Source organism: Poeciliopsis prolifica, unplaced genomic scaffold, assembly GCF_027474105.1.
Source record: "Poeciliopsis prolifica strain line A6 unplaced genomic scaffold, Auburn_PproV2 SCAFFOLD026, whole genome shotgun sequence".
In the NCBI taxonomy this organism is placed as follows: domain Eukaryota; kingdom Metazoa; phylum Chordata; class Actinopteri; order Cyprinodontiformes; family Poeciliidae; genus Poeciliopsis; species Poeciliopsis prolifica.
The window spans coordinates 4,110,760-4,125,990 of NW_026562401.1; the positions used below are offsets into that span (position 1 = coordinate 4,110,760).

Genomic DNA, 15,231 nt, shown 5'->3' on the forward strand with positions numbered 1-15,231 from the left:
CCTATGGTTAAAAACTTGACACATGTTATCTATAAAATAAAACTAAGACAGCCAAATCTCAATTTATCATACCGGATATCTGCAGGAAATTAGAAAAGTAGTGTTTTCAAAAGTTACAACAACACAACATAACCATTTCATGCAGTTATTGGACAGTTATTGTGTTGAGATTTTAAGCACTACTTTATGAATCAGTTTGAACATTACTGATGGCATTGCTTTCAATTAACCAGGGGTGTCCAGAGGCCACTGACCTCCCTGTTTTAGATGTGTCTCTTCTCCATCACAGCATGACTGAAACAATTAAGTGAAGTTCTGGAGGAGCTAACTAATGAATAACTCATGTGAATTTAATTTCAATAAATTTGATTCAGGGAAATATGCAGGACACCGACCCATGAGAACTGGCTTTGGACATCACTGCCATTAATTGATATTTGCAGCAGAATAAAAATCCCTCTGGAAATTAAGGAGGTATTGCTAGTATTATGATGTGCTGGACTTTGAACAATAAAGCCATGTTTATATGCTGATGATGAGCGTAAAACAAATTGTTCAAGCTTAGCATTATTTTCTGACTTGATCATACAAAAACCCGTCATGGCAGCTTCTGTCCCGCATGTCTCCTGAGATCCATGTCTCCTGAGATCCAGGTGACAGATACTCAGTGTGTGGCATCAGAAAGGTGGGGCACAAGCACAAGATACATTTTTTAAATTTATCTGTCAGTTGTGCTCTGAACGATTTTTTTTATTGCTCTCATAAACCATTGTAGTCAGAAGGGGAGCGTAGAATAAGAAAACTGGGCTACATATCTGATGATTTCCTACACCTCACCCAAGGGATCACATGAACTATACACTAAGTCTTGATTGATAACACCCTCACCTTCAAGAGTGAAAATTCGATCTCCGAGAGCATCCACAATGTCATTCAGCGCAGCTTCATCGGTCACGTTGAAAAAGAACTTGTCATCTGGGTCGCTGGCAATGTATTTGATCTCATTGATGAAGGTCTCTGGATCCTGCTGTTTGCGGATATAATACCCCAGAACCTAAACGGCAGAAGAAAAGAGACATAAACATGAGTATCTATGAAAACAAAAATGGTAGATGACACAAAACCAACAATGGGATCATAAAAAAAGACAAAATTGACTTCTCAAGGCAAATGATTCATTGCATTTCAATGATTCTCCATATTGAAGTCAAATAGAAAAACAAAATTTATGTATGCAAGTTTCCATATGACAAGTTTTGTCATATGGAAACACATTAACTGTAAAACACAAAGCTGGAGGAAACTGAAAATAAAATCCATTTCAAGAACATATAAAAAATCCACAAGAGAAATGAATCCATGAATATTTCCCTGAAACTTGGCTGCCAAACAAAGGAAATCCTATGTTTTTAAAGGGCAGATGAGGGTGTAGTAGGGTGTACTGTTCCATATAATACTAATAAATATGTACATTATGATCCTATTGAAGACAGAAAAAAAAATCCACAAGCTTCCATGTCATGGTGGATTTTGAAAGTGATATTAAAGAGAAAAATTGAAAAGAGGGAACAGTATTTCCCAAATATGTATCATTTAAATAGAAAAGCATCCATGCAATGCGCTCCATAAACTACTCAAGCAACAGATGTCTTTTTAATATCCGCATGACACTGATGTATAAAACAATCTGCTGTTCCTGCATTGTACTTTGAACAGGTCTGACCTCTACCATGACATACTTTCCTGTGCACTGTCAAAATGTGCATGCAGTGCAGAAAATACTAAATCACAACATACCTGCTGTTATAGGAAACAGTTAACTGTCATCACTTGAGTTTTTACCGTCAGAGTCCAAAGCCCCCTTTTACATCTTCATAAGATGAACACTCTATGCTTGGTGTTTATATTTTTGATACTTTGGCATTAAGACCACCTTGCAATCTGCATGACGTCTCTGACCATCTGAATGTGGTTAAGTAGCAACAAATGTGGGAAATGAAACTCTACTCAGAGGCAAGCCTGATCCTGCAGCCTGGTCCGATTCCCCAAATCGATTTTCATTGGTTTTGCAGCACTGAACCATATGACCTAAGAGACTTTCTCATATTTTGTGGAATTTCACTACATACATAAAGTTTCTGCGTGTCCACAACCAGTTTTGGCCTTGCTATGGAGAGGCAAGCACCAGCAGCATTTTAGTCAGGGCAAAAGTTAAGCAGCTAACACTCCAGACTGTGGATTTCTGATCACTAAGCTATACTCTGTGGAGGGACATTGAGAGGGAATCAGTCACACAAAATACAAAATCAGATTTTTTTTTTACTGATTACTGTGAGTAAATAACAGCAAGACTCTAAACCCCGAAGTTGTATTAAATGCTTTGTAGTGATTGCAGTACGCTATTCTAAAAACTATTAGTTACTTGCTCAATTTCCTCCTTGAGCTCATTGCCAACACAGCAAATTCTGCAGAGTTAAAGCAACACTGTGCCGGGTGTATTTGGTCCTTATCGGAATTTAATTCTTTCAGAGTTATTTCAACAAGAGATTGAGTCATTTTAACATTTGAAAAAGCAATAGCTCCTCAAACTCTTGATGAAATAACTCTGTAAGAGTTCAACTGAAATCTATTTTGAAAAAGACTAACTAGGCAAATTATTAAACCTATCATCAAATACAGACCTATAGTCAAAAATAAAACTTTGATTAGTTTTATAACTAATCAAAAGTATCGATAAACTATAAACTGGCTTTCATCTGATTATCTGTCAGCTTTTCATTCAACCAGGACCCCTGATGATAACAGTCTTGCTGTGTTTGAACGTAGCAGGATTGTTGAGCTTTTTCCTTCAGCCAAAAAACAAAATTTCAGGTTCTGCAGGGCATCAAACTGCTCTTTGTTTTGTGATCCAGTTGCTGATGATGCCCTTCGTAAAGCCACCTCGACATTTTTGTAAAGCAGATTTCATGCAACCTACTGGAAACACTCAAGTCATGGGTGTCTGAGCAACTTTTCCAAGTGATCAACAGAAGTGATGAGGTTACTCAACACACTGCGCAGGTTGCCTGTTTGAGGTCAAACACCATTTTGCAGGAAATTGGACAATTTACTGAAAATGTTTACTTCTATTTTTATTGTGGCATTTTGAATGCTGTGTTGACTTTTGTTTTAATCACCTCTGCTCCCCATCGCCTGTGTCTCGGCACAGCAGCTCCTGGATGTCTGGGAAGGTACCTGGTGTACCGGACCCTCATCAGGCTCATCACATAGCAATGAAACAGGCTTATTTTTTCCCTGGATGACTCAGTTTTCTTCTTTGTCTTCCAACCAGCACACATGTTGGTCTGGCAGACTGATGAACTCAAAACAGCATCAACTCTAATCCCTACTCGACTCTTTACGATGATCCAGATTCTTTCCGGGATCTTGGAAAAAGATACAAAGAAATGGCAAAACACTGAACTGGCTGTGCTATAAATAAGCTCTTTAACCTAAAATTGTTTGTTTAATTTGCTTTTCCCTGTCAGGCGAGCTCATTCATTCTTGTGCTTCTCCTGCTTGAAGAGGAGGGGTTCAACCACTGGTCTCTGTCTGACCTGTGGATACTTTCATTGGACCTTTGTGTGCAGAATTGGGGGGTCGGGTGGAGCCGGTCAAGGAACTTTTTTTTTTGTTCCCAGCTGGATGTCTCAGTGGGCCAAAAAGGGTTCATTTGATAATTAGGGAGTTATTTCGGGAGAGTTGTGGCGATGTTGTGCGGTTGCTTCTGGGTGTTTACAGAGGCTGTGCCACATTTGCACAATATGGGAGGAATGTCAGAGTTGCTCTGCACCCTCCGAGGAGACGGCATATTAGTTGTTTGCTGTGCTTTTCACAATTACAGCACTTAAAAGGTAGAAAGATGTCTGAAACCAGTGGAAATCAGTGTAATAATTAATGCGCTGCACCACTGAGCGCCAGACAGCACTCACAGCGATGGCGTATCTGGTGATGTTTCTGCTTTCGCATTCCTCCAGAGCGTCTGGCAGCTCGTCCCCGTCGTGCGACTCCCCGTCTGTGACCACAATCATCACCTTGGTGGCGCCCTCCCTGGCTCCACGCTCAGCGCTGAACGCCTCTGTGCTAAAAAAAAAAAAAAAAAAGATAGAAAACAGCACTGGTAAAGCTGCTGATCATGCCAAACTGAGTTGAATTTGAAACAGACTCAAGGCGGGCGAGAGAATCGTGTGAAAGGAAGGAAACCCAAAAGGTATCCAGTCATTTCGGTTCTTGCAACGTCAAAATAAACTTCCTCCATGTGTTAACATACAGTATCAAGGGAGAATAACCAGCGAATAAAACATTGAAACTCTGCATTTGAGTTCCCTCCCTGAATTAAACGGCACAGGATTCATCTGGAGCCTTTCAGATGTTCTTTAACGATACTTGACACACATACACCAGCTGCCAGTTAACACACATTGATCACTGCATGCAACTCGCATGTGTCACGACACACAGCGACCACATTTGTGAATTCCCTTGTAGTTCAGCTATAACCCAGAAGGAGAAACCCAAATGACAAATGTACTGATGGAATCATGCCGCACCCTGTTTGTCTGCAGGAAACCTGTTCTCTCTGGGACCTGGTTCAACGGTTGAATAGGGTTGGTAAGCCTCAGACCAGCACACACAAACATATGCACACACAGTGCCTAGTCACCCCTGGTGATCTCAGTCTTTTTCAAGTCTAACTGTAGCCCTCGCCTAAATATAACCTTGTGGTCAGCCACAAGAAACTTGGAGTTAAAAACAACCATTTCCCCTAAGCAGCCTGCAAATAACAGAGGGTGAGAAGAAAGAGAAGAAAAACAGAAAAGAGAAGTGGAAGCAGGGGTGACAAATACCTACGTAAAAGGTGCACAAAGTGACCAGAAAGCAATCTGATTTATGAGAAGAAAAACTCTAAGAATGAAAAATAAAAGATCATATATAAAACATGCTTACTAAGCAAATAAGTCAGAGAATAAAGATGCAACTAAATGCGAATGGAAATAAAAGGAAGGGATAAAAAAAAGCAGATAAAAGAGCAGAGAAAGTAAGTGCAGCTAATTGGGAGTTCTGGCTGGATTTACAAGTCAGTTTATTGAGTCTTAGCAGAGTGGTAATGACACAGCACAGCGGCACGCTTTTGTTTGTGGGTGACTGAGAGACGGGTGGAGCTACAGAGACATCAGCGGTTTATCCACTTGTGAGATGTTATTTCTTCTTTATGAAGCAATCAGCATTTATTTTATGCTCTGCACTTTACAGAATATGCGCGATAAACATGTAATAGAGAAAAAACAAGCTCAACAATGAGTGAAGTAGAATCTGAATGCAGCTATTAGAAATTTGGAAATATTTTTGCTGTTATCAATATGTACTTTGCTCTGTTATTTTAAAGTATTTCAGTGCTGGGTTTTAAGAAATGGGATTTATGGCAAACTAGGAATGAAGGGATGTAGGTGTTACGCACTGCAGCTTGTCAAATAACAAATTTAAGAACAAATAAATTATTACTTTATGTGAATAAAATCACCCATAAATCACTAATCACAATCAGGAGCTCTCAGAAGAGACGAGGACAAGGCCAGCTTTCTTCTTTAACTGTTGCCTTTTAATTTTTAAATCTTTCCTGGTTTTAAGGTATTTTTCAGCCAACCATGAAAGTTAAATTCTGACAGGAAATGCAGCAGACATCTGTCAGAAGATCAATTAAAAACTAATTTTCTCTCTAAAAGTCTGTCAGAAGACAAAATGTCAGCTCTTTTAAAAGTTTCCTGCCAAGGATAATAATGGTGGTCAAAATAAGGGAAAAGTTAAATAATTTAGACACTTTGATTTTATGTTGCATTCGTCTAAAGTAGCATTCCCTCCCCCCACACACACGCACACGCACACACACACACACACACACACACACACACACACACACACACACACACACACACACACACACACACACCCACACACACACACACACACTGTTGTTTCAGGGCTTTATGTTAATAGTGTTTGTTATGCTGAGAGCCTTCAGTTGTCCTCTGTATAAACTTATCTCTCTGTCACATCATTCTGGGGGAGTTTTGACCCACTCCTTTCTGTCCCTTCAGTTCATTGTTGTCTGTGTGCATTTTCCTCTGAACAGTTCTTTTAATGCTCCACCAGAATATCTGGATTTTGACTGAAGTACTGAAGTTTTAGTTTTTTCCTCTGAAGTTTTGATGCAGCACAATTTGTCTTCAGGTTTGATTCAACTGTGCAGTATTTTAGAGTTCAGGCAAGGTTGTGTTTGGCTTCTTTACTGTAATATCCTCTGTAGATGCAAAACAAGCCCAGATCATTACCCTTCCAACACCGTGTTCTCCAGCTGGCGATGGATGCTGCTATACTGCTTTTGGCTTTGCAAAGCAAATCGGTGTGCATTATGACAAAGCATCTCTGAGTCTCTGTTCAAATGAGTTGTGGCTCATTGACACAACTTTAACTTCAACATTCAACAAAAGTCAGAAATTATACATTAAGTCATAGATTTATATATTATGTGACATCCCCTGACACTACATAGTTTGACTATAAAAATGTAATGTAATTTTCACTTCAGATAAGTGTCTTAAATGTCTTAAGCATGAAAAACATTGAGGAAAAAAATCTATTTTGATGCAGAGTCAGGCATTTTAATTGCTGATAAACGTTCACTGTTTGTTGGGTGCAGCAATTTTCCAGGAATATTGACTTTCTTTACATGCTTTCCCCTTGTAACAACTAATTTCTGTAAGTCTAACAACAATCTGATTATCAAAAGCCAAACACTTTTCCTGCCTGTCAGAATCTATTGTTGTTGTTTGGGTTCATGGTTAAGGTTACAACAAGCACAAAGTCAGAGAGAAGGGTTAAAAGCCAAGCATGCAGTTTAAGAGGTTAAAGCTGAGGTTAGGAGGTCAGTGTATGAATCCTGTGAATGCTTCCCATTAAGAGAAGGTTTCACTGGAAATATTCTAAATTTGATAAAATTAGTTTTGTAACCCCAAAGTGAAAATGTGACTTTGTGTCTGTAAATGTTCCTGAATGTATTTTCACAGCTGCAGGAGTGCTGCTTGGCTGACCAGGCCGTGCCACGCCTTTAGTGGTGCTGACCCAGCTGCCGGTTCGCCCAGCTCAGCTGCTTTTCGACCCCGTCATGTTTCTCCTCTGTGCCAACTATTCTATGTGATTAGGATTCTGTGTGATTGGGGGAGGATGTTTTTATGTAAATTCAACCAAAGTGTGAGTTCTCTCTCTGAGGAGCAACATTAAGCTCATATATTATCTTTTTACTGTTCATTTGTTTTGATGGTTTAGTTTCTAAAACCTTTCCCCCTTTAAATGTAGCAGAAAACAGGAACCCTCCAATTACCTGAGTGGTTGTGTGGTTGTATACTTGGTAGATGTGTATGTGTGTCTGTGTGTACAGAAAGTGAACGTCGCTCCAAGACTCACATCCCAAAATGGTAGCTATGGCCACAGATCACGTCTGGGTGTGGTGCGCCATGTGGGTTAAGCTAGTTGAAAGAAGCAGGAATTTTATTTTTGAAAGGAATTAGATACTTTAAGGCTATTCACCAGTCTCTGAACTTCTAACGTCGAAAGAAACAGTGTGGTGGCTGTGGAGGCCACTGCAATACAGTGAACTCATTGTCTGCTTCAGAAAATCTGCTTGAGATTATTTGAACTTGGAGACATGGTGCATTATCCTGCTGTGGTCATGAAGGATTGATGTGGTCAGCAACAATACTCAGGAAGGCTGTTGTCTTTAACTAATGGTTAGTTTGTACTATCAGTGTGCTATGACTATCACAACAACCAGTCTAAGCTCATAAAAGGAAGACATGCTTTTGTTTTTAAACTGTTTATATCAAATTCTGGTCCAATTGTTTGAATATCACAGCTGACATCAAGACTCATCAATATTTTTTCAATCTGTCCTTTTCCTTTTTGATCCTGTTCTTCTTTCTTTTATCATTTTCTTATAATTGTGGCACTTTATGGTTATCTGTTGCTGTTGCACATGTTGTACATTAGGAGATGGTATAATGCAGACCTTGGACATAGCGAGAGGTTATTTGAGCCGCCTTTTACTTGTGACTGTGCAAAGGAACCCTATCCTATTAACTACATATCTCAGAAATTACAGGCAAAATTTTTGTTTTTATTTGTAGAAAATAAGAAATTGTCAAAATAACAAAAAAAAAAAAAAAAAAAAAGATGCAGTGCTTTCAGACCTCAAATAATTTCAAGAAAACCAGTTTATATTCATTTAGAAACAACAATACTAATGTTTCAACTTAGGTTCAAATAACCACAAAGCTTTCAATTAAGAGCAGTAGGCTCTTAATTTTTCTTTCAGATCTGTATCTTTAAAAACATAAAAATGCCAAATAAATCTATTTCCAGTTAAAAATATTTTATCACCACAAAAATACATACTATTTTTCTCTAACTACATTTACTGCTGCATGGAGGACTATTAAGTTTAATGCATTGGATTTAGCTTATATGATTATATAAAGTAAGATGGTCAGAAATGAAGAAAGATTTGAATGACATGTCTCATGTTTCACAACTTTGTCATGGTAAAAGTGACTGGCTTGAGGTCTTATAGAAGATTTACAGTAAGTTACATCTCTTGTGGTGTTAAAAGCCATCATTGCAATTCTCTGAATGAATGTAAATGTTTTCTAGCGTGTTCTGTAAGAAACCAAATGACTGGCATTTCAAGAGACAACATCACATCTGTGCCATGTTAGCTGATAACAGCTCTATAAAATGTATTCATGAATTTGGATCCTGGGGTGACGCCTGCTTGCCCAGTTATTTTTCCATTTTATTTTTTTTCTGTGCTCCAACTCAAACTAAAGACAAAACCCCCATCAAAAAAGCTGAGTTTTCCTTTCTCACCCTCAACTTTCTGCTATTACAATGTTATATTTTTCTTTTTTTTTAAATCATTCAAAGTGTCTATTTGACTTTCAACAGAATTTGACCCTAGACACACAAATTTTAGCTTAAAAAGGGTCACGTTTTATGCTTATGTCTGATAGCAGTCACTGTCTACATTCACTTTACAGAATCTAATAGGATGCAGTAAAGCAGGAAGAAACATTTCATGGTTTGGTTATCATCTAATCAATAAATTAGATGATAATCTATTGATTATCATCTACTCTCGTTCTTTGGAGAACAAAGAGAGTAGGCAAACAGTTCTTGCAACTTAAATATTATTGCAAGAACAAACTACACGGTAGTTATTTTTATAGAGAAACCTCAGAGAATGTTGCATCAAAATCCAAACAAGCAGATAGTTTCCTGCCAAATCTTTCCCATGTTGTAGAAGAATCGTCTATGGACAATAACTAATAAGCCTACCAGGCCATTTGGATGGCGTATGCAGTGCGTGTCTCTCGTCCCTCTTGTCGGCTGATGTTCTTGGCGGCCTCCACCACCTCCTGTGTGGTCTGGTAGTCTTTCAGAGACCACTCATGGACTGCTACCTCTGCGTACTGCAGTATACCAACCTGAATAAAACATGCAAACACACAAGCATTTCAGCAATGCCACATATTCATAGCTGAGCTTGCACACAGTTGGTCAAAACATCGTCAAAAGCTCATGTTTTCCGGAGTGAACTATCTCTTTAAGTACGAACCCTGTTCTTAAAGCAAACAGCACACTTGGGGAATTTTTGAATTCATTCAAAAACCAGAGGTATTTCCTCTTCACCTCATGCTGCCTGCTACCCAATACCCCCCACCCTCCCTTTTCATAACTCAAACCCCCTCTCACTCTTCTTGTTTTGCGTTTCAGACTAACGTCCCCACACCCTCCCCTCTGATTTCAGTTCTTCTAAAGAAACCTCCAAGGTTCTTGTCTTGTGACGTTATTGCAGCAATTCATTCTGGTCATATTTGCCAAACTTTCCTGTAATTTCACTTGGTAAATGTTTTCACTCAAGAGACGAGAATGTTCCTTCTCCAGGCAACAGCAGAGGGGTCTATGAGATGTGTTATTTGACTTAAACTCAAACCCACAAGTTTCCATTACAAATGTGTGTAATAATTGCAGGCGGTTGCTACTGGTACGTTACGGAGAGCAGTTTGTACCTGCATCTGGTCTGAGCTGATGTGGAACTTGCTGAGAATGTTGCTGAGGAAGTTCTGGACTTCATACCAGGGATAGATGCTGTTCGAGCCATCCACAACGATCACGATGTCCATGAAGGTCTGACACTCTGCCACACAAGAGAGTTTGACTTTGAACTTTTTCCCTGTTTTGTCACACTGCAAAGTTGTCCTTCCTCCTCTGGGTGCCCATCTATTTTAGAAAAGGTTTTAAAGTAACTCTTATGCTTGGATTTTAAAGCTCTTAGTGGTTTGGCCTCACCCTATGTTTCTGATTTACTGAGTTTTTGTCTTTGTGGTAGATAAATTAGATCGTTGTCCAGTCCAAGCTCTTCTTGAGTTTATTTCATCAAGGTTTCTAACATAAACTTGCCTCTATGCTCCTTCTGGTCATTTGTGAGAGATAGCGATGTCCCACACAGCTGTTGACCTATAAATCTGTGTGTTCTTGTGTTTTCCTGGCAGAAATCACAACTGCCTCCTGACTAAGGCAGAAAGAACCAAGGTTCACTGGAGAAATTAGTCGTAAAGCGTAGAACCTCAAGAGTCGTTACATAATTTTTAACTTTCCATAAAATTTTTTAAAAGTTTCTCCATAAAACCCTAAACAAAGAAAATGTTGATGAAGTTTAAGTTCAGCCAGTGTTGAAAGCATTGGCTGAACTTATGCTTCACATCTCACCTTCTTAATGGTCTTATTAATCCTGAGTTTATTCTTTCTTATTCCTGAAAACTGTTAGCTGTACTTGGTTTCTCTTTCACTTCAAAACTATCTACTGCCTTCTGTAAATTGTTCCCATATCATAACAGAAAAATACGTTGAAGTTTGTTGTTGAAACGTGACAAAACTAGATTAAGTTACAAAGTTGAAACATCATTCCAAGGCTCTATTTTAGGTCTTAATATTAGTGATGGACCATAACCAAAAGCCTCGGCCCTAAGAGAATATTCTTTTTAGCGAATCAAAGAATCACTGCTCAGCTCTCACTCTCAGTGGCTCTTGATTAGTAGCACAGCAGCCTTGTGGCTAATTGTGTGTGAAGATAAGGAATAAGAGCACAATTTAAAATCAGGACAAAAACACAAAAATATCATTGACTTCCCGAAATGAAGCTGCATCTGGCTGCAAATTAGACATACATAAAATGTAACATAAAAATAAATTACTGTTATAGTACTGTCCTGTAGATTTGTTTGCAGTAAAAATTAAGTTTGATTCATTTTTAAATACTACACAAAAGTATAAGAATGTCAGCTTTCATAACATCAAAAGTCAATATTAGAAAAGTATGATACCGTCATAAAAACATAGAATGTAAAAGATTTATTAACATACAAAACGTTTACATTTACAAAGCTGAAAAACTTCCCAACCCTACGCAGCACGAGTCTTCCCTATCTCTGCGTTTCTACAGATGAGTGATTACTTTGCTCAGTCGGCGCGATGGTGCCTCGCGGTTCCAGGTCATCGCCCACAGAGGCGCAGATGCCGGTGCTGAACATCGACGTCCCACACTCCTGCGACCACAGAGGGGCACACGCCTGGCGAACAGAGGCACACACTCACTCAGGGTCATAAACAAACACATGAATCAACATGTGTAACACAGGTTAGGGGAATTCAGAGCCATTGGCGGACAGTTTGAGGACCTCATATCTTTATCTGCGTTCTGCTCTGAAGAAGATGTGGTAATGTCGCTGCCTTTAGACAAATACGTCTGTGTCACACATTTAAAAATAACCAAGAAGAAAACAGTAGGAATAAAAGAAAACAAGTCGTAAAGGGGAATAAGTCATGGAAAAAAGTACAATGGTGTGGTTTTGAGGACAGAAAATGAGGCGGAGACAGAGGGAGGGAGACCATTGTTGACATGCTGGCAGCCACTGTTGTCATGAGCGGTTTAACAGAGCTGGAAACCAGGAGAAACACAGCAATTTAAAACTGATTGTGCTAAATGTGGGGCGGCTGAGTGGGGCGGGGGACGTCCTATAAAAATATTTCTGTCTTCAAACGCCGTTTCGTTGGTTTTTATACATGGAGGAAAGAACGAAGGAAGAACGAGGACTTAAAAGGGAAAATCAGCTATAAAGAGACAAAAGGAAGGAGGGGTGAAAATGGAATAAAAAGGGGGTAGAAGGAGAGAAAAAGAAACATCCTGGTTTTTCTTCCCCTGTCATTAAGGATGGGTTTCTCCTCAGGCACACAGACAAGCAGCAGGGATGAGATGGAGAAAATCATGGGAGGAAACCACGGAGGGAGAGGATGGAGCACAGCGAAAGAGGTGCTATGGCTTTTGGTAGGTCTGTCATTACAGAAGGGCCGGAGACGCATTCCAGTCCTGTTATAGACCTGACCACTGGGGTTAACATAAAAACTCTCAGACACACACTCACAGTTAAACATAAGCTCGTATTAAAGCTGCCGGAGCTGGCAGCCGTTTGTGAACTGTACACGACTCCACACCCGGAGGAGAGCAGGAATCCTGGCAGAAAACACAAGCACACACGACTGCCTCCTGGCTAAGGGCGAAGTGTGTTTGACTGGAGAAATTAGGCCAAGAGAGCAACAATAAAATGCTATTATCAGAGCTGCAGAGCCAGGCCCAGATTGGAGAGAGACTTGTTTTTTTAGACAAGTCTCTCTAAAAATCCCTGACCATCACTGAATGTAATGGAAACTAAACAGTTGGTGATAATCTGCTCTTCAATCTGAGTGTTTATTAACTAAAACTCAAACTATTCGCTATTTTAAACTGTATTTTCTTAAACTTTTTTATATTTTATCCCATTAAAATAACTTCTTCAATGTAATTTACTGGGATTTTATGTGTTAGATCAGATCAAAGTGGTGGATACTTAGAAGTAAAAGTCTGACGTTTCGTGATTTTTTTTTACATTAATTTGCTGAAATTCCTGGAAAAATCATTCTCCTGCTGGAAGATGAACCTTTGACCAAGTCTCAAATCTTTTACAGTCTCCCAGGTTTTTCATCCAGGACTGACCCATATTTATCTCCATGTATCTTCTCCCTAACTTTGACCAGCTTCTCCCTCCCTGCTGAAGAAAACCATCCCCACAGTATAATGCTGCCACTGTTTCCGATGGGGATATTTTGTTTAGAGATCTGTGGAGTGAGCAAATGTTGAATGATTTTGTCAGATGAGCTCTTGGCCTCTTGGCAAAAAAACATTTGATCATATTTCTTCCACTTCATAACGATGCACTACATGTGTTGGTTTTTTATATAAGAAAAGATGTGATGCGACCAGACTAGTTGCTATTCCTTCATAGTAGTTCAAGTCAGACAAATCTAACTTAAATAATTAATTAAACTAATAAATTAGACAAACTAATAATTGGACAAATTTCAGGATTTGTTACAACTTGTATCTAACAATAATAGTAATAATAATAACAAGAAGAAAAATCAGCAACAATTTTCATTACTTATTATTGTCAAATTTTCTGTAATACAAAATAAATTACTGAGAAGTGATTGTTGTAGCTGCTGTTGCTAACACTTCATGACAGTGACATAAACATGACATAACATCTGTCATGAATATGAGGTAGTCTTTATGAATGCTTATGACTGGTGTCATGGAGTGTCATTTGGTAAATGAAGACACTTTTAATGCAAAGTCAACACTTAGTTCCATTTCAATGCCAGCTGTAATGGTACTTTGCATTAAGTGTGTAATTACTTACTGAATAATGCAAAGTTGACACTTTTAATGAACTATTAATGCAACTTTTAGGAAACCATTGATTTGAAATGACATTATTTACGAAAAGACACTTTGTCGTAAACATTTATGAAAAATCATTTATGTAAATGGCATGTGCTACGTCATGTTTATGGCAGTCTTATGCACACCCCTTCAAATGAAGTGTTGCCCTGCTGTTTCATAATAAACCTAATAATATCAAAATCCATCTATCCATATAAATACATTAATTTCACCTCAGGTATTATTTACCTCGGCCATTGGCTCTCTAATTTTGATTCATTTGTTTGATCTAAAGTGCTGTCATTAAGTGATGTTTTCCATGAGTATGCGATCTTAAAATAGAAATTAGAGAACCAACGTACCAAAAACCCATCAGGTGAGTCCGGTGTGAGGGTCATTCCCAGGTGAGAGTTCCTCAGATTTTTAGAAACATTACGAAGAGCAGTTTCACCTGAAGTACACAAATAAAAAAGATCTACTTAACATCTGGACATATAGCTTTAGTACTGGCATTCAATTTTTTTATTTTATTTTATGTCTCACCAAGGTTTACTTTACTACAGTTTGAGTTTTTCTCCTCCCCAACAACACATTTATACACGTCTCCTTTCCTGTTGTTGGGCGGCCCGTCCCACGGGGCTCCAACCAGCATCCTTCAGCAGAGCCACCCAAATGTTATCACAGCATCATGTAAATATTTCTTCTTTCATATTCACCTCCACCAACACAAATACTTACGATTTCTCTCCTTCTGCTTCATGCTGTAGGACAGAGAAACCAAACTGGGCGTCCTCTGGGCCGGTGAAGACTCGAGGATGTTTCACGTCTATGTTGAAACACTGACACAACCCTGAAAGAAACAACAAAGAGTTAAAAGTCACAGAAAGAAAGAGCAGGAAACATGAAATAGTGTCATGGTGGAGAAGAGGCAGCATCCATTCATCCATCCATTTCAGTGGAGATTATGCGTTAACTTTGCATGCTCTATAAATCTATGCAGGGTTTTGTTTTTCTCTCTATTTCCAAACACAGTAGAACTAATCGGGAACAAGAAGACGCTGACAAGATAATGGGCTGCGGATAGCCGCACTTCTGAGTGTGTTTTCCAACATGTTCTTTGCTTCAAAGTAAATCTTACAAATCAGAGCAAAATATGCAAAACCTGGTTGGAAATATTGTGTAGCACGGAGGAGCTTTTTTTACTATTATTATTTTCCTCTGGAAAGAGGAAAATATACAGGGAAAAGGAGATCTTGTGATCAAAAGTGACAGAGGAAAGGGGGATAGGATAGAGGAGGAGTGAAGCAAAGCAGGGAAGGGTG

General features: G+C 38.9%; 1 protein-coding gene across 1 annotated transcript in view; it reads right to left on the reverse strand.

The window, feature by feature from the left end:
• itga10 (integrin, alpha 10) overlaps positions 1-15,231 on the reverse strand; it is a 34,130-nt gene that overhangs the window by 9,287 nt on the left and 9,612 nt on the right. Inside the window, exons 2-9 of the mRNA XM_055047676.1 lie at positions 14,648-14,759; positions 14,453-14,562; positions 14,272-14,360; positions 11,606-11,720; positions 10,161-10,288; positions 9,427-9,575; positions 3,972-4,122; positions 889-1,054 (exon numbers count right to left, since the gene is read on the reverse strand). Coding sequence (XP_054903651.1) covers positions 889-1,054; positions 3,972-4,122; positions 9,427-9,575; positions 10,161-10,288; positions 11,606-11,720; positions 14,272-14,360; positions 14,453-14,562; positions 14,648-14,759 — 1,020 coding nt within the window. The remainder of the gene's footprint in view (positions 1-888; positions 1,055-3,971; positions 4,123-9,426; positions 9,576-10,160; positions 10,289-11,605; positions 11,721-14,271; positions 14,361-14,452; positions 14,563-14,647; positions 14,760-15,231) is intronic.